The 19034-nt window shown below is 35.9% G+C and overlaps 1 protein-coding gene across 10 annotated transcripts in view; it reads right to left on the reverse strand.

Annotated features, from left to right (window-relative positions):
* LOC144372321 (E3 ubiquitin-protein ligase RNF217-like) overlaps positions 1-19034 on the reverse strand; it is a 196411-nt gene that overhangs the window by 152927 nt on the left and 24450 nt on the right. For 6 of the 10 annotated variants that reach the window (XR_013432335.1, XR_013432334.1, XR_013432336.1 and 3 more), the window contains exon 1: positions 4151-4300. The exons of 1 other annotated variant lie outside the window; for it this stretch is intronic. Coding sequence is in view for 5 of the 9 variants with exons in the window: in XM_078035705.1 (XP_077891831.1) it covers positions 4151-4180 (30 nt within the window). In the remaining 4 variants the exon portion in view is untranslated. Of the gene's footprint in view, positions 1-4150; positions 4307-19034 lie in introns of those variants that run through there. 3 more of the 10 variants (XM_078035703.1, XM_078035702.1, XM_078035700.1) reach the window with 3 other exon arrangements.

The raw sequence follows: 19034 nt of genomic DNA on the forward strand, positions 1-19034 counted from the left end.
CTCTTTTCTCTGTGAAGGCCAAACCTGCCAGTCTGAAAATTTGTCTGACCCTCAGGTTTAGCAAAAAAGAATGCTGAGCTGGCTTCACATTATCAAAAGGGGGTGGAAGAAGACCAGCATGAACCAAAAAACTATTAAATGAAACTAGTTTAATATAGGGAGATAAACATGGGAATCTAAATATTTTTTTTAAAGATTCTATAACAGAACATGGGTAAGGTCAATTGGAAATAAAACTGCAAGGCTTTAAATGGTTTTTGCAGAAATCTCTCCCTGTGTGTGCATGGAAATGGAATGCAGCTTGTCAGCAGTTTATCTCTGATACTAGTTAGAAAGCAAAGGCTTTGATATTTCTCCATGTCTTTCAGAGGGATTGCACAATAGAAGGAAAAATAAAAAGGGAAGGGCAAGGGGGGGGGCGGCAGGGAGGGAAAAGTAAGCCTATACCTAATTATACTACAAGTAATCAGCTGCCCTGCAGTGATGTCCTAGACATCATGATACTCTGCTGCATGATCCACCGCAAAATTTCATTCTCTTATTTCCTCCTTCTCTCTCCCTCTCCTTTTTTATATTCTTCCTAGAAAGAGATCACAACAATTGAAAGAAAATCACTTCTACTTCCAGAAAAGAAAAGTAAGAAGAAAAAAAAAAAGTTGCTTTTCCAGGCTTGATGTCTATGAGGTGTCTTGAAGAAACCACAAGGGCTCCTGCAACCTAGTGAGTGTGTCCTTCTGCAAAACCTGCCCTTATCCCTTTCAGGAACTGACTTATGGGGATGGGTAAGAAGAAAGTCAGTTCTACTACAGTCTTGATTCTCCAATTCTGTACCTTGACCCAAGTACCAGCAACAGGTTCACACATATGAGTTATAGAAAAATGGTTTCAAATCAAAGAACAAACCCCTTGTATGCATGTACATTTCTGATGTGTCTGTTCAGGGAGGTCCATTCTATCTACTCCCTTATTCTCTGGGAATGAGTGATATCAACTTGCATATAATGAGATATAGAAATGTATATAATAAAGTATCATCTTCAACCATTAAATTAGAGGGAAAGAACCATTTAAAATGACAACAATCAATGCTAATGTCATACAGAAAAATTAATACTGTCATATGTTACTAATAGTATAATATAAACCTTTTGAGAAAGTATTTAGTAACTTCAGTTCAGTATGGTGAATTGAATTTTAGAGGAAAATCTCTCCATTAGCCACAAACAAAGTACTGAATAAGATAAAACATTTTTTACTACCTAATTAGGCTTGAAACCAAGAGAGAAAAGTCTCCAAAAAAAAAAAAAAAAGTCATGGCGAGGAGGTGGCCAGCTGCAAGGAAGGGAAGGCTTGACCTGAGTTAAATGCTCAAAGCCACAAAGTGTTGCTCCATTTTTCAAGATTAAATAAAACCCTATTGTGTTAGTCAGCTTTCCATTACAGTGACAAAATATCTGATAAAATCAATTTAAAAAGGAGGAAATATTTTTTGGCTCAGGGTTTCAGGGGTTTCAGTCCATGGTTGGTTGACCCTGTTGCTTTGGGCCTGTGGCAGCACAGTGAATCATGCTAGATGTGTTAGTAAGCTTTTTGTTGTTGTGACCAAAATATCTGAGCAAGTTAGAGGAGGAAAAATGTATTTTAGCTCATGGCTCAGAGGTTTGATCTGTGGTTGGCTGGCTCCATTGCTCTGAGTTTGAGGTGAGGCAGAACATCATGGCACAGGGCATGGTAGAAGAAAGCTGCACAGCTCATGATAGCCAGGAAGCAGTGAACATGATGAGCCAGAGAAAAAACACATAATCCCCAAGGGTTTCCCCCAGGGACCTACTTCCCCCATTAATGCCCCACCTACCTATAGCTACCACCCAGTAACCCATTCAAATTATTAATCCATCAAATGGCTTAATTTACTAATGAGGTTACGGCTCTCATAAAATTTTGTCACTTCACCTTCTATACTAACACTGGAGCTTTTGGGGGACACTTCACAGCCAGGGAGTGGATGGCAACAGAGGCCTACTCACCTCACGGCAGCTGGGAAGCAAGGAGAGATAAGAAGGGTCCAGGGTCCTATATCTCCTTCAAGGGCACACCCCAATGACCTAACTTCCCCTGATTAGGCTCCACCTCTTAAAGGTCCCACCATAGGCTGGTGTTACCTACCAAGTGTTCCACCACATGAACCTTTGGGGGTACATTCAAGATACAGACTACAATACCCCATTAAGAGTGTCAGCCCTGACCAATGGTAAAGAAGTAGAAGCCTGGACAGTGCTGATGGCTAAGATGTCCATACTCATGATGCCTGAGACTCCCCACTGTAACCCCAGGCAGATATGACAATGCATTGCACCTGTCCAGGACTGGTTAACACTTAGCTTCTTTGTCAGTATGGTTCTCTCACCTGGAACATGAGGAAAGTCAGTGTATCATAACAGAACAAATGCAAAATACCGATAAAGGTATATGTAAAAGATGTTCATCACCATTTTAATAATAAATTCAAAACTGAGAACTCATGTTAATGTCCATTGATAGTAGACTATTAAATTGTTATGAATTCACTTAGTTGAATAGTAAGCTTTGATGAAAAGGAAAGACTGTAAAGCACATTAGAAAATGTATATGAAATAAATCTAAGTGAAAAAGCATGCTGGAAATTTCTGTTTAATAATAATAACTATATAACACACACAGAAAAACATAAGTAACTAGAAGCAAAATAACATGATGCTAGAGACTATGCTAAGGGATTGAGGTTATAAAATCTTGTCCTTTCTGTTACACTGAAGTTAAGAGAATTAATTAAATCATCTGCATTAGATAACACCTTCAATTGAAATTTTTCAACTCTTGAATCACAGTTTTAATGTGAATCTTGGAATCTTAAGTGAAAATTTCTGAGCTCTTTTCTCTTTATTGACATAAACATCTCCAACACAAGTGGTGCTCTACTCTTCATTCACACTTTAAATGACACCACTAAGGGCAAAACCATTTCAGACAAAGTAGGAGCTCTTGATATGCAGTCTCAGGTCTTTGTCACTTGCAGGAGCTGTCAGAGATGGCACAGCACTTCAAACAATACCACTGAATTAATAACCCATTACTGGGTCCTTCCAAACAGACAACACTTTTAACCTATTCCTCAAGATTTTAGGACATGATATAAATGATGTTCACCTGAATTTTAAATGCTATTTCTATAAAGAGTGATATAAATCAAGCCCAAATCTCCCATAAAAATAAGAATAATTTCTAGTAATGCCTAACTAAGCTCTAATGCCTAATTTTGTATAGAAAAACACATTTAGTTACTTTATGACTTATACTTTAAAACTTTTTAATGAATATAGTTCAATCAAGAACAATAAATAGGGCTGGAGCTGGGGCTCAGTGGCAGAGCACTTGCCTAGCATGTGTGTGGCACTGGGTTTGATTCTCAGCACTGCATGTAAATAAATAAAACAAAGGTGCATTGAGGACTAAAAAAATTAAAAACAAAAACAAAAATGCATTTATATTTAGAATGTAATGTTGCATATAAATTTCTAGCATTATACCTTAAGAATTCTTAAATATTTAGAGTTCCTTCAAAATTTCAAAAATTTAGTTTTAAGAGAAAAAATTTCTCAAATGGTTCAAATGAATAGTTGAAGATCTGTTTCAGGAAGTTTAAGGCAAGAGCACTTGGTGACCAAAAATCCAATCTAGATTTATCTGCTTTCATCGTGACATTCCTGCAGAGATCAAGTTTATTCTGTTGCCTGAAAAACAGAATGTCTTTCTGCTTTCTCATCAGCATTAAGAAGTTTCACCTTGAACCCTTATCTTATGCAAGATGTATCTGTCTTCAAATTGCAGAGTCAACATGTTCACACAAATTTTTTTTTTATCCCTTGAGTCTCACTATGCTGATATTTCACTGTCAAGATGCTTCAGACTTCCTCAAATGACTTCAGGCACAAGCTTTGTGTCTGAGTTCACAAAATTGGTCCTATTGCAGCTATAAATCCCAATATAGGCCTTTATAAAGTAGTTTTTTTAACTCCTTAAGTCAACTATAAAAAAAAAACCCAAACAAACAAAACCTAAGCTTCTGTATGACTACAGAGTAAGAAGATTAATTAAGAAACATCAGACTCACCATGAGCTGTGGCCCTTGCCCTTTGTGCATACATTTCTGCCTTTGTAATTTTACTGCTCCCTTTCCACAAAAGATTAGTGGTTAACACAATGAACAACCATTTATAAAGATCTAGGCCTTTCCAGAACCTGGCTAAGAGCCTTGCCTTCTTCCAATGATGCTATCATGACTCAGAACACTTCTGTACTTGCCTTTGGGGACAATTCCCTAGCCAGGCAAGACGATCATTCTGGTTATCTTGAATTTGCCAGACATTTATTCTCCCCAGGGGGAGGTTTTCTCTGTTCTGCTTATCTCCCCTCAACAACCACCCTCATTCCTCCTAACCAGGGGACTCCTCAGCCACAGCAAAACTATCCGGATTGGAAGCCAGTGGGTGAGGCTGCAGTGGAGGGCAGAGGTAAAGGCACTCAATTAGAGCTGGAAGGCTAATGCTTGGGAGGGAGGGAGCCACCACCCTATGACAGCCATTCCTGGGCCAGCTGTCTGCTGACCCTTGGGGACACAACTGAACCGTACCTTTATAACAAGGTTAGAAATTAGACACATGCTCCAAGTCAAAGGCAGAATATAACTGGCATGCCCCAGAAACTGTCTAACATTCTGACTACATTTTATTTTTCAGAATTGCCTGTGAAAGATAAACTTATTGGATTACTGAATTTTAAATAATAATAATAATAATAATAATTTAAAAAACACTTTTAATTCACCATCCTAAAAAAGAGAAATCAGAGTAAAAATTTAATTTAAAAACAGGTATTTCAAATGCAGATTTTTTTTGTTTGTTTTGTTTTTGCAGAGCTTGGTTCACTTGGCTGCTATGGAATTAAACGTAGATGTTAGAATCAATTCATTTTGAGTTCCCATTGCAGTCCTTTTGTAAATTCTCTGAACCTGTTTCTCTTCCAAAAACCACATGCCTCACAAGGAGATGTTAAGGACTGAAGGACACAGTAAAAGTGAAACTGCATGCTACAATATCTGATAACAGCTACAGACATTCAAAACTTTTTTGCCTTTTCCTTTACTACAATTATATTTAGTTTCCTTTGACAAAAAAAATAACTGTATATAATTATGGGAACAAGGAGATGTTTTGAAATATGTATATATTATGGAGTGATTAAATCAAGAAAATTAACATATTCATTATTTCATATACTTATGTTTTATGGTGAAAATATTTAAAATCTATACTTTTAGCAATTTTGGAATTTAAAACCATGCTGTGCAGTAGATTCTGAAAACTGATTCCCCTAACACCTTGGGTGATGATGATAATGGTGATGTTGCTAAGAAGTTCTGAGTTTTTGTTGTCTACTAGTTACTGTCCCTCCATTGGAACAAGAGGACTCTGAGGCTTAGAAAAGTCAAAAACTTTTCCCAAGGCCACCAAGAAGCAGTACTGGGTGTATAATTCATATCAGTCTGACTCCAGAGCCAATGTTGTTTTTCACTATGATATGCTTGCTCCTTTTCTTATCAGAGATTATAGAAACATGTTTCCTCTTCATTCTGCTTCTTACAGATCTGAACTTGAATCACATATAACTATGCATTTTAAATTCACTTAAGAAATATAAATCATAAATTGCCAATCACAGGTATGTATTTAAGTGCCTCAAGGGACATTTTGGTTACAAAAACAGAAAAAAAATCAAATGAGAAGAAAACAATATATCATGAGAATTCAGTTTCATTCAAATCAATGTACTGTAAACTAAAAGCCAATGCTAATCACTACATCATATGCTTTGTGTTGAAAATCACAACTTTAAATCTCATCTACAATTTTTTAAAAAACTTCCCCCTTCTCCTACATCAAAGTTTCCTGACTTCACAGCTTCCTGGCTGTTCTGGTTTATATTTCTGCCTTTTACTGTGGACCCAGAATCATTATAATATACCAACCTGCCTCCTCTCACTTGACTACAGGACTTTCTCCTTCACCTAGATATAAGAGAACCAAATGGATTCCACACTACTCATTTAGTACTTAGTTACAAAAATAATGCCATGGGGAAAGTTCCACTCTAACACGGAATATGAACTTTCTCCTAAGCTACTTTTTTTTTTTTTGGCACAAAAGTCATGTGCACGCTGGCAGAAAAAGGAGAGGAGGGAGGGATCAGCAAAGCTTCAAACAAGAAAGTAAAAGGGCCAGACCCAGGCAGACAACCAAAAGCAAGCAGAGGAAAACAGGGTGGCAGCCGTAGTAGATAACATGGTCATAACAACAACGAAGGACGATGATAAATAATAACCTTTGGGATGAAAGTCAAGAAAGGAAGTAAATGAGGAATGAAACCAAAATAAAGCACAGAAAAGCAAACAATTCCTGTAAGTCTCAAGGGGAGAAAAGGGGAAGCGATGACAGCATTTAGATTCAGAAATGGAAGCAAAAGTAGGACAGTAATTCAAAGGACTTGGGCCGGTTAGAGACCATGAGACTTGTGATGGGGAGGATTAGAAGGTTGAGGTCATGGTTTACTTAATCCACCAATGAGCACATTGTTCCAGTGCCTGGAAAGTGGAAGCTAAATTCCTCAGCAGCCAAACAAGCTTCCCAACACTTGGTAGCAACAGACCAGAAAGAAAGACACTTTTAACAAGAAGAGAAAGATGTCCCAGTGAGGATAACCAAAGTAGGCCACCGGGGGGATTAGCAGCCTCTCCGGTATTTTGCTTTTAACAAAACCAAATAATTCAATGTGTGTCATCCATTAGGAAGTTGGGCTTTATAAGAGTTTCGATAACTAAAGATCCTGTCTCCTATGGAGAATACAACAGCACCCAAACCTACACATTAAAAACTACTTGAGCACACCCTGCCTGGATGGAAACAGTAATTCTAGAGGTCTGCCTTGGCACGCTCTCCCATCTGTCAGGGATAATTGATGGGAGTCACACTTGTTCTTCAGCTGCTGTGCAATTTTTTCACTTATCATTGGTTTGAATCACACCACTCAGCATTAGAACATAATCATCTGTTTCCTTCTCTCAGCACAAATAATACAAAATCTATGCAGTGGTGCATGCAGGATTCCATTACCATGTACTTGTATCACATAGGGGAGAAATCTTACATTTTGTTCAAAATTGTAGACTTGAAAAGGACACATTTCTGAGAATTATATGGAAGAAACCCACTCAATTATTTCCATTTATTTGTTATCACATTTTAATTAGTAGTTGAGAAATCTGACTGTTGCATCTTTATCTGCCAAGTTATAAGATACGGATGGGGGTAACATTAATATGGGATACTCTTCACCACAGGTTTTACTGGACCCTTTATTCTACAGTTCTCAAATTAAGACCAACAAGCCTGAAAGCACAACTCCCTTCACCACTGACCTCAAACGTGTATCCTCTAAAAAATAAATGGTGGCAAGGTGGTGGAATATGGGTACAACAAGAATGATAAGAAAAAAAAACAGGAAGAAAATGAGAAAATTTACATGGAATTTAATATTATACTGAAGTCACCATTCCCTAATAGACCTCTAATCCCTAGAATACTTTTGCCTTCATTTATTTTCCTTATGAAAAAAATCTCATAAGGGGTCAGTGAATATTAATCAATAAAAAAATAAAAGGCCAATTTAAAAATCAGTATTCTGCAAAATGCCAAATCAATAAGTAAAAGGTAATCTCTGAGTTGATCACTGGAAAATTGAGATTCTATGTTCCAAGCTCATTTTAGATTGTATTCATAACATGCAATTCAAAGATATTTTTTTAGACATTATACTTCTATTAAGTATAGGTGTCCTGAAAACACCTTATGGCATAAAACATAAAAAACAAAAGATGCTTAAGATAAGTATATTATTTTTAAAACTAAGGAGTTTATTCAATTCTGAAAATATCTTTTTGCTAATGTAATCAATTTAGAATTATCCCCCCTTCCATTAATGTAGTGTACTGCTGGTGTGAATACTCAGTCAGAAACAGAAAAAGCTTCCTTAGAATGCACACATTCGGACACTCACATATCTCAGGCAACAAATTTAGATAAATTATATTCTAGAGTGTCAATTTCTCTAATATGCATACAAATATGAAATTTATTCCATTTTCCTAGAATACCTAATTAACTTAAGGACCAAAATTTCCTTAGGATATTATGAAAGATTATATATTTAAGAATGAAAGAATGAACAGTTGTGATTTTCAAACACTTAATAAATTTTTCCTTACATCATTTTATATTAATATAAAAAGAATGATGAACAAATCAGAGCTGTCATCTGACATCTGTTACATATGCTCTTGTGTTTATATATGTTGGGTTATATATAACACATCATATAACATTAAGGGTTCATGTTTCTCAAAATAGATTCTAATGTATAATGACAATTAGCTGTGGTCACAAAGGCATTTTTTTTGGTTTTTTGTTTCAACCAGTTAGTTACATGAAACTTTTCAGGTGATTATTCATTTTTTATCACCATTTAAATAGAATGCATATTTGGCATTTAGATTCTCAAATATATTAAAATACTTATTTAAGATCAAGATATTGGCACAATGTGGCAAGGTTTTATACTTTGCCAATCAATAAAGAGGAAGGAATAGAGATATAAATGGAGAGTGGGAGTACTGAATGATGAACCCCATTACATACACTAAGTGTTCTTGGTAGCTTAAACAGACATGAGACTTCAGAGCAAAGGAATCATCACATGATCAATGACAGCAATCAATGACACACTCTGATGCACTGATTTACGTTCAGAAGGAAAAAGAAAACATCATTACTCTGATCTTGTTAATTTGCAGATAATTTGTTGGTGGTATAATTAGGATCTATCATATTTTGTAAATGTTTCAGTTTTATAACTATATAACAGTTTAAGAGAAATATGCATAAGGTATGTGAAAAGTATAAATATGTTTAGTGTATATTAGAGTGTTAAGTCAAAACCAGATAATCTGTATGTTTTTTTCCCTTTAAAGATGGTCTGAACATTTCTCAATATTAAAAAAAAATACTGCATAAAACTTTTCAAAGGAGTCTTTATCATTTATCTGCTACCCAGAGGAGTCCAATAAGGCTCAACCGCATTTCCAAGCTTAGGCAAATGGAGCAGAGGTGGGTTAACTCACTGGTCTCTAATTACACTTTAGGCATTGACAGAATGGCAATTTGTAAACCTAAAGTATAATGCTTTTCCCATAATATCACACTACACATAACAATGAATTTGAACTACAATTTTAAAAGTTTAGAAAAATAACAGATAAAAAAAGACCATTAGTTTTTGCTCTTTTTCTAAAAAAGAAGTAGAAGAAATGAGAGAAGAGATACACTTAAAAGGTATTCACAAGACAGAAAGCATCCAGTGAAATTGGAGATGAGATCTGCTGGGGCGTCAGCTGAGGAAGAAATGAATCTCTGCCAGCTCCAAGTGCCAACTTCCTCGTGCACCTGCGGTTAACCACTGATGTCACAAGCAGGCTAAAATGGGAATGATGTTCCTGCAAGAGGAAATTTAAAATAAAATATCCCAAGACCAACAATTCTCTGAACTTGAATGGGAGACTTTGAACCAGAGCTAACAAGACCTGGCAGCCCTTGCTTGTCCTCACCGAAGTAAAGACTATTTATTCCTTATTTATTGGAAGCACTAAGTCACCTTGAAAGATTAAATTGTGTTTGACGTCAAATACTGCCATTAGTCAACTACAGGCTCTAGAATATACAGGAAGGTATAAACAGACATATCCGTAGAGACTGAATATCCCTTGTCTTAAATGCTTGGGACTAGAAGTATTTCAGATGTCAGAGGTTTGTTTGTTTGTTTGTTTGTTTCGGATTTTAGAGTATTTACATAAACCTTAAACATCCCTAATTTGAAAATGTGAGATGTGAAATGCCCCCAAACCCAAAACTTTCTGAACATCAGGTCAGCACTCAAAAAGTTTTGGATTTTGAAGTATTTTGAGTTTGGGATTTTCAAATTAAGGGTGCTCACAACCTGTATTTGAAAACAAAAAATAGCAGCAAAAAACAATTTTGAAGGAATGAATTCATCATCTATTTATTCAGTGCCTATTATATGTCAGGCACTGTTTTTCACCAAAATAAGCATATAGATTCCTTTTCCACTTCAAATTTATAAGCATTGTCTTGTTATGTTGACAAATGGTTAGTTCAAATTTGATAAGGGTTATGACTGATGTAAGAACAATGTATAGGAGGAAATGGTACTTGAAGGAATTCTGAATTTGGGGGTGGTGGGCAAAGTGAAAATCTAGCTAAACTTTGGGTTTACACTAGTATTTGAGAAAACCAATTGAACTGGTCCTCACTCTTCTTGTCCATATCCCACAGCAGTTTGTCCCTTGAAGCCTGAAATGGGGGGAAAGAGGTGAGGGGGAAAGGCAGGTATGAGCGAAACATAAGGTAGAATCCACAGAAAAATGGAGAATGGTGAATCAACACAGATAACCAAGACAGATGGAAGTGGCAGGGAGAATGGAAATGGCGGGAACTGAGAAAGGAACAGAAAAGGAGGCAGAGAGGAGAGACCTGGAGAAAACAGAAAAGCTTTCCTTTTGGACATAGCTGAGGTATCTAAGGAAGAATGTGTATTAGGAGATGTCTGGTCACCACCAAAAAAAAAAAAAAAAAAGGGGGTTGCTGGAGTTTGGGAGACACATCAGAGCTAAATATTGAAATTCTGGCATCATCTCCACATAAGGGCAGCTAAAGTGATAGGAATCAATGAAGTTAAAGAAAGGTGTACTTACAGGGCAGAAAAATTAAAGCAAAAAACAGACACTGGAGAAATAAATTAACAGAGAAGATGGGGTTAAGAGAGGCCTTTCCGGAAAGACAGAAAGTAAAAATGAAGAGAATGTACAGAAAACAAACAAAGACAGCAGTGCTTCAGGGCTTCAGAGGGAGCAGAGTCTGTCATTTGCATAGGCTTCTCCAGGGACTTGGGGATGTGTTCATTGAGGGCTTCTAAGAAGCAAGATGTTATAGCTGCAACTGGTCAAAAACTCGGTCATTTTCTGCTCTGACTTCCCCTCCACAGTGTGTTGGTTGCCATTACTGCAGCTGTGAGGAAGCATTTTTCAGGTTTGCCTAAGCAGAATTTGAGGTGGGGATGTCTTAACTCTGAGTTTTGAGGATCTATGTGATTTAACGTCACTTTGATGTAGTGAAGTAACTGGCAGAGCCCTAGGGATAATAAGCTCCAGGAATACCTTGTACCCTTCTGTACTGACTCGTCTGGAGTCACGACTTAAGGTACAAGGACTGTATCATGATGAGTCCCACAGAGCTCACGTGGGAAGCTTCTGAACACTGAAGGAGAAACAAGGTCTGAAACCCAGCCAAAAACTTGTGTGTAGAAAAACCCTTCCAATCGTCATCAACACAAAACAAATTAGGAAGAGGCTCTGCTTCTCCATGACTGGTCAAAACAGAAGTTCACTTCTGTCAGTTTAACAATTAACAATTAAAAACATACCAAGCCAAAGAAAGAAAGAAAAAGAAAAATTATGTTTTGATTAAAAAAAATTATAGAAAACAGAATTTATCAGCATGTCTGAGTTTATAAGACACAAACCTGAAAGACAACTAGAAGTTAATCTTTGTGAGAAGGTATGTTTCCTACATGTAAACAATCATTACTAAAACATAATTTAACTATTTGAGTTAAATCTTGGTCCTCTTGTAGTCCATCTCTCAAAGCTATACAAAATTTCTGTCTTACAAATGTAATCAGACTGTATACAGTAAAAAAAAAATGGTAATAGATAACATAAAGACATATAAAGCAGTTAACAGAAATATTATATTTTAAATTAGTATATTTATGGCATTTGGCAGTTTTTAAATGTTTAATTGTCATGATTTATTTTCTCATTCTAATAATTTATTTTTACACATAATTTTCATATTCATGACAGTATTCTTTATCTTTTCTTTTTAAGAGAGAGAGAGAATTTTTTAATATTTATTTTTTAGCTTTCGGCGGACACAACATCATTGTTTGTATGTGGTGCTGAGGATGGAACCCAGGCTGCACGCCTGGCAGGCGAGCACGCTACCGCTTGGGCCACGTCCCCAGCCCCTATTTTTGTCTTAATGAATATTCTTGCACCACAGAAGCTTCAATTTACAAAAAACCTAACCTACTTCAGATTACAGATGTTGACTTCAGGAGAGTGACATCTCTAGAAATGGGTTAGAACTTCAGACTACAATGAATTGAAGAGAATTAAAACTCTTCAAAAGGGACTGGGGGTAGCTCAGTGATAGAGCATATGCTTAGCTTGCATAAGGCCCTGAGTCTGATCCCTAGCACCCCCGCACCATATGCTATAAAAAGAACACCACAGAAAGAATAGAGAACCAGAAGATGATCTTTACAACATATTTAACCCATTAAGCTCTATGTTTTTGATTCTCTGAATATTTTAACTATATTGACAGTGGTGCATTAAAATTGTTTAGAAATTATAATTTATACCTTATATATTATATATATATATTTATATACACATATATTTTTTCCATGAAATCTATATTTTCAAATGCTATAGTCATTCACCCATTACTTTTCTCAAAAGAAGAGAACTCTAAAGACATAATATTTATTTTCAAAGTGACCATAAGTGGTATGTTTATTGCTCAATTTGTTTTTCATAGGTGTTCTACATTTGATGATGGGACATAATGGGTTAAATTAACAAAGGTTTAGTATTCTGGGGATTAAAAACAGAACTCCTATGAATCAATAAAAAAAGAGATAATCCAAGAGACAGACAAAAGGATAGGTTAAAGACAGGAAAAAAACAAAGTAAACATAAATGACTCATCATCTTCAAAAACATTCAAATTCATTATAAATCATAGAAATGCATATATTAAATCATGACACATTTTTTACCCAGAATATTGACCAAAGTATGGTATGACAAAGTGCCATTGAGGTTGTGGAGCAAAAGGAACACTCATTAGCTGTGAGAGTAAATATCATCAGTTGACAAAACTACTTTGGAAAATAATTTGACAATACCAAGCTAAATGAAAAATGCACAGACTTGTGAAGCAGCAATACCTTTCCTGGATAAAAACTCCTGGCGTATATACTGTCTGTGAAGGATACAGCAAACAACAACAGAAAAAATCCAAGTTTTTCAACAGTACAGGGTCTATGTGAAACGGGGGCCTATTCAACTTCTAAAGAGCAATGAAAATGAGAAAACTCTCACATACTTCAATAGGGATGAATCTCTGAAATTTACAACTATGAATTTAAAAAATCTTCCAATAAATGAATATACCAAATGTATTTTTTATTTGTATAAAGTTAAAATCAGGCTGAAGTAAGCAAAACTATTTAGGAATGCAGACATTAATAAATGATTTCATAAAATCCAGGATGTTGGTTAAGTCTGTCTGAGAACACTAGACATGTTTTGGATGGGCACTGGAATAGTTTTCAGAAATAATTAATGTTCTATTTCTTAGGAATAGTGGTGTTATGCATTCATTTGACTATTGTTTTAAAAACTCTTGACTAGATATTACATATACCATATACTCTTTGTACATATGTTAGCTCACAAAATAAAAAAAAATAAGGGATAAGGGAGAGGCAATTTTTAATAAATTATGATTTAAGAAGGTGATTGAATAACAAACTGACAGGCCACATATAACCAATTCAAGGTTAACAATAGTCAAAAATTAGCAGTAATCTTGCTTTAATTCTTTCAAAGTGGAATCATAAGTTATCTTTTGGTAATAACTGAATACTCACCATCCCATTTTAGCACAGTCCTGGTAGCCTAAATTTACAAATGAACTTGTATACCCCTGGATCATCAAACATTCTTGTATCATATCCTTAACTATCTCAGGGCTATCTCTTTCAAGCTGTGAGTTCCAAATCCCTGGGGCTGCCAATAGTCACACAGAACTATAAAACTCAGGGTCAAGTAACAGGTGTAAGGTTTTTCAAGTATAATTCTTACTACTAAAAAGATGAAAGCATAACTTGAAATATGATACCATACAACTGCCTAATACAGCATTTCTGGCACAGAAGACACTGGGCAGCTCAAGATATAGTAGTTTCAGTATATATATAAAAGAAGATTATAGAAAATTCTGTGCTTATCTAAAAAGTCTTACTAATAACTTTTCTCCTCCAATTTAGCATGATAGAATCATGCTATTCTGCTAATTTAAAAACATGTTTAAAATTTTGCATAAGGGAGAAACAACACACACACACACACACACCGCTAACATATATTTTTTTCTCTCACCTAACATTTCAAAATTAATTTTTTTCTAGACTGGCTCTTTTCTCCTCTTCTTGGCATGACACCTTCCCTCTTTTCAATCCCTTCTTTACACTCTAGTCAGAGTAATCTGTTTTCTAAGATGCAACGTGTTGTTTCTATACTTTCATTGACTTCCCACTGCTGGCTGGCTGAAGGCTCATACACCTTGCCATAGAATAAGGGCTCAGATACTGACACATGTCTCAGAGTTCCCCCTGCTTCTCTTGAGCCACTTCAATTCACTAGAGGAGCTATGTTCTTGCAGCCAGGGTTCTCTCAGATCTGGCTTGGCCCCTTCTTTATCTGGCTAACTCCTAATTACATTCATATCTCACCTGAGGCCTCATGGTGCTCCATAAAACCCTCCCTGACAGCGTCCATGTCCTTGGTCTATGCTGCACCCATCAACCTGCACCCTACTCAACGTGGCTCTCACTATACTATAAGACAAGTGCTTTTATATGTAGCTCTAACTAAGAGGTAATTTCTAGACTTCGAAACAGGACAGGTTTACCTTTGAATTTCCAGGATCAGAAAAAGTGCAAGAAGCATCTAAAAAGCCCTAAGTGAATGTTTTTGCAAGTGGCAAATAATCTTATTTTATTATATTTCCTCAGCCTCTTCATCAAAGAAGAACTAACCAAATTCTGGTTAAGATAGTCTAAAGATAATTTAAATCATAGTGCTAGAAAGGGAGAAAGGAGAAGAGAAGAACTAATATTCATTAGTATTTCCTATCTGCCCCTTAGTGTTCTAAACATTCTATTTATATTAATTCATTTATTCAGAAAACCCAAGATATCTTTTAAAATTACACGTTCCTGGTCTCCATTCCATAATTACTGAATCAGAATTTCTCAGGGCAGGACCTTGAGATCTATTTTTAATAGATGTCTCTCACATTAGGAATAGCTGGCCTAGTAGTCCAGAGCAAAAGAAAGTTTATATGACACCATATGCATTGTTCAATTTGAAGTTCACTGTTGCCAACTAATGTTATATCATGATGCTGTAGAAATCTGCCAATAATTCTATCACAGACAAATCCAATGACATTAGTTTCTTAGCCCATAAAATGGACAAGCAGTGCATTAAATGGAAGAAATTAGAAGATTCCACAGTAGTGTCTTTTTATAATATGTTACTATGATATCATCAAAGAAATAAACTGTTGAAGGTAAATGATGGCTTTTCAACTTTATTAGCAACTAAAGATGAATTTATTAAATTTGCTAATTAGTAATTTACCAAAGTATTCCGATTACTTTACATTGAAATTTGACCAATTATTTTACATCAAAGAATAATGACCTGCTAAATAATTATTCTTTACAAAGATTTGGAAGAACAACAAATGTAATTTTATTATCAAAAAGTTAATATAATACTTTCCTAAACAACTAAATTCTTACCAAAAGAAACCAAGCCAATTTCAACCAAAAAAGCCTCCTGCCCTCTCTCTGACTGTTCTAAACTTTTCATTCTATAAACTAGAGTGAGCAGACAGCATCCACTATTTTGCTATAGGAATCAGCAAAACAACATCATATTACATAGAAACGTTAAGTACCATCAAGCATCTTGTGTCAAGTACATACTTAAAATGAATGTTACAGAGCCTCAGCCTGTCAGTTTCTTGTTTTCTCTTGCTACACTATAATTATGAGGTTTTCATTTAATAGGAAACATGTTGTAATATATGTAAATTTGTAGGAGATCAGTATTTAAGATATCAGAAGCTTTACTTAGTAAATGTTATTCTACTTACAAAAGAACACCTTTGTGATAAAGATGAGTAAAAGAATGTCCTACTTAAATAATGCTAAAAAGAGTAATCCTTAACATTTTTAATGCTTCACAGCCTGGCATCTCAGAGTGTGATGCCCCAGTTTGGCAGGGCTGGCATCATCTTGGAACGACTTAGAAATGCAGAAGCTGGGGCTTCATCGTAGAATTGCTGAATCTGAATTTGAAACCTTAACAAGACCTCCAGTGTGTTCATTTGAGAAGCGCTGATTTGCAGTGTTTGTAAATCATTTTGGATCCCCTGGGCTCAATGCTAGTACTAGACTATGACCTATATGACTTTGTGGAATCCAAGGGCCTACAGCGAGGCATATATAATAATCAATATAACTTTCTATGATGATGAAAAAGTTCTCTGCCTGTGCTATCAAACACAGTAGCAGTCACAGTCACAGGGGCATCTGAAATGTTGCAACTGGGGCTGAGAAATTCATCTTTAATTTTATTTAATTGTAATTAACTTTAATGTATAGTTAAATAGCATCATGTGGCTAGTCACACAGGTCTAGAGACTATAATATAAAATCGCTTCCAATTCTAAAGTCTCAAAACTCGAGATACAGAAAAATGACTTTTAAAATTGTACTCAAGAGAGTACTTAAATTATTATTTGAGCACCTACTATGAGGCTAGTACTCAGCCTTCATGACTGAACAAAACAGATCAAAATCTTTGTCATCATAGCTCACAATGGTGCAGAGAAAGAAAATAAAAAGAATTATAAGTAAAAACACAACATTACTTGAAGATAATGAGGCTATGGAAAAAATAGAGCAGATTAAAAGAAAATGAAGATCACAGGTGTGCAGATGAAGATTGGTAGTATTCATACATGGGATGCTAAAAGGAGACAACTAGGAGAATCTGACATTTGAACAAGGACTACAAGCAGGAGTTAGCCATGTAAATGTCAGAAAGAGTCACCAGGGAGAGCGAATAGCTACTGTACCAGTCCTAATGAGGGCAAAGGCCTGATGTGAGTGAAGAACAGAGTAAGGAACAGCAAGGAGTCCAAGGAAGCTGATTTTCTTGGTGAGCAATGGCAGGAGTAAAGGCAGATGGAGTCACAGAGGTCAGAAAGGAAACAAAAGGAGGAATAGGGTCATTGTCGTAGTTAGTTTTCATCACTGTGACAAATACCTGAAAAAAAAATCTTAAAGGAGGAAAGATTTATTTTGGCTCATGGTTTCAGTCCATGGTCAGCCTGGCTCCATTGCTGTGGGCCTGAGGTGAGGCAAAAATATCATGGCAGAAGGGTGTGGCAAAGGAAGGTTGTCCAGCTCATGACAGCTGATAAGTAAAGGGATGGAGGGGCATGGACAATAAATACCCTTCTGGGGCATATCCCAGTGACCTACTCTTCCATGATGCCCCACTGCCTATAGTTTCCTCTACCTACCAGTTCTCCATTCAGCTATGGGTGAATTAATCCACTTCTGAACACTGTTTGCATGGAGGACCAAGCCTTCAACACATGAGCCTTTAGGGGACACTGCAAATTCAAACTGTCAACACCTTGTATCATGTAAGGCCTCGTAGATCACTGTGAGATGTTTGATCTTTACTCTGAAGAGTCAATATAAAACATGACATAATTTTAAATGGTTCCTTGGGCTCTACTCTAGACAATCAATACTCTACAACTGCATGGGGCAGAAGCAGGGAGACTGGGATTTTACTGAATTCCTGGGGAGAAATGATGGTGGTTTGGTTGACAGTGGAAATAGTGAGAAGTGGCTTCATTCAGGGTATATTTTAAAGGTGTTAACAGCCGTGCATGAAGTACAGGACTGTGGTGTAAGAGCAAGAGAAAAGTCAGAGTCAATTCTGAAATTTTAATCTAAGCAGCTAGAAAAATGGAGTAGCTATCAACTTAGATGGTAGCACCATAGGTGGAACAGACAGAGATGGAAACAGTTCCGTTTTTGACATGTCAAATGAGAGTTGTATATTACACACCCAAGTTGAAATATATTTTTTAGACTAATAAATCTGGAATTCAATAAAATAACCTAAATATAGATATCAATTAGAAAGTTGGTGACACATAGAGAATACTTAACAGAAATTAAACAATATCATGAGAGTAGTAAGCATATAAAGATAAGAGGACCAAGAATGTTTAAGGTTAAAATAAAGGTTAAAGAAGTATCTCAGAAAGGGATTAATAATGAAAACCACAGAGAAATATCCAATGTGGAAAAGACTGTGGTGTCCTTGAAGCTACCTGAAGAAAATATTTCAAGGAGAAGGAAGTGATCAATTGTGTCAAATATTGTTGAGAAATCAAGTAATATAAAAACAAAAATTAAGCATTGATTAAGTAACATGAAGATCAATGGTGATCTTTACAAAAATAGTCACAGTAGAAAGGTAGAGACAATGCTTAACTGAAGTAGGTTCAAGGGACAATAGAAAGAAGAAATGAGAAGGAGGACAGCCAAGTTTTGCAGAACTGGATTATAAGGAGAGCTAAGAAAAGGTTTTGTATCTGCAAGGAAACAAAAAGCCATAGCAAGAATTTTTGTCTACATTTTCTTTTCTTTTTAAGGAAGACAGCAATAGGAGCTAGTTTGTATGCTGATAGGAAAGATCCAATAAAAGAGAAAAAATCAATGACAGGACAGAGTTCAGGCAACCATTTGGCCAAAGTGCCAAATTCGGCCGATTGCTTGTTTTTGTTTTATTTTGTTTTGTTTTTTGTTTTTGTTTTTTAATAGACCATGAAGTAAAATTTACTTCTCATTTCCAAGTG

Source organism: Ictidomys tridecemlineatus (genome assembly GCF_052094955.1).
Source record: "Ictidomys tridecemlineatus isolate mIctTri1 chromosome 12 unlocalized genomic scaffold, mIctTri1.hap1 SUPER_12_unloc_4, whole genome shotgun sequence".
Classification (NCBI taxonomy): domain Eukaryota; kingdom Metazoa; phylum Chordata; class Mammalia; order Rodentia; family Sciuridae; genus Ictidomys; species Ictidomys tridecemlineatus.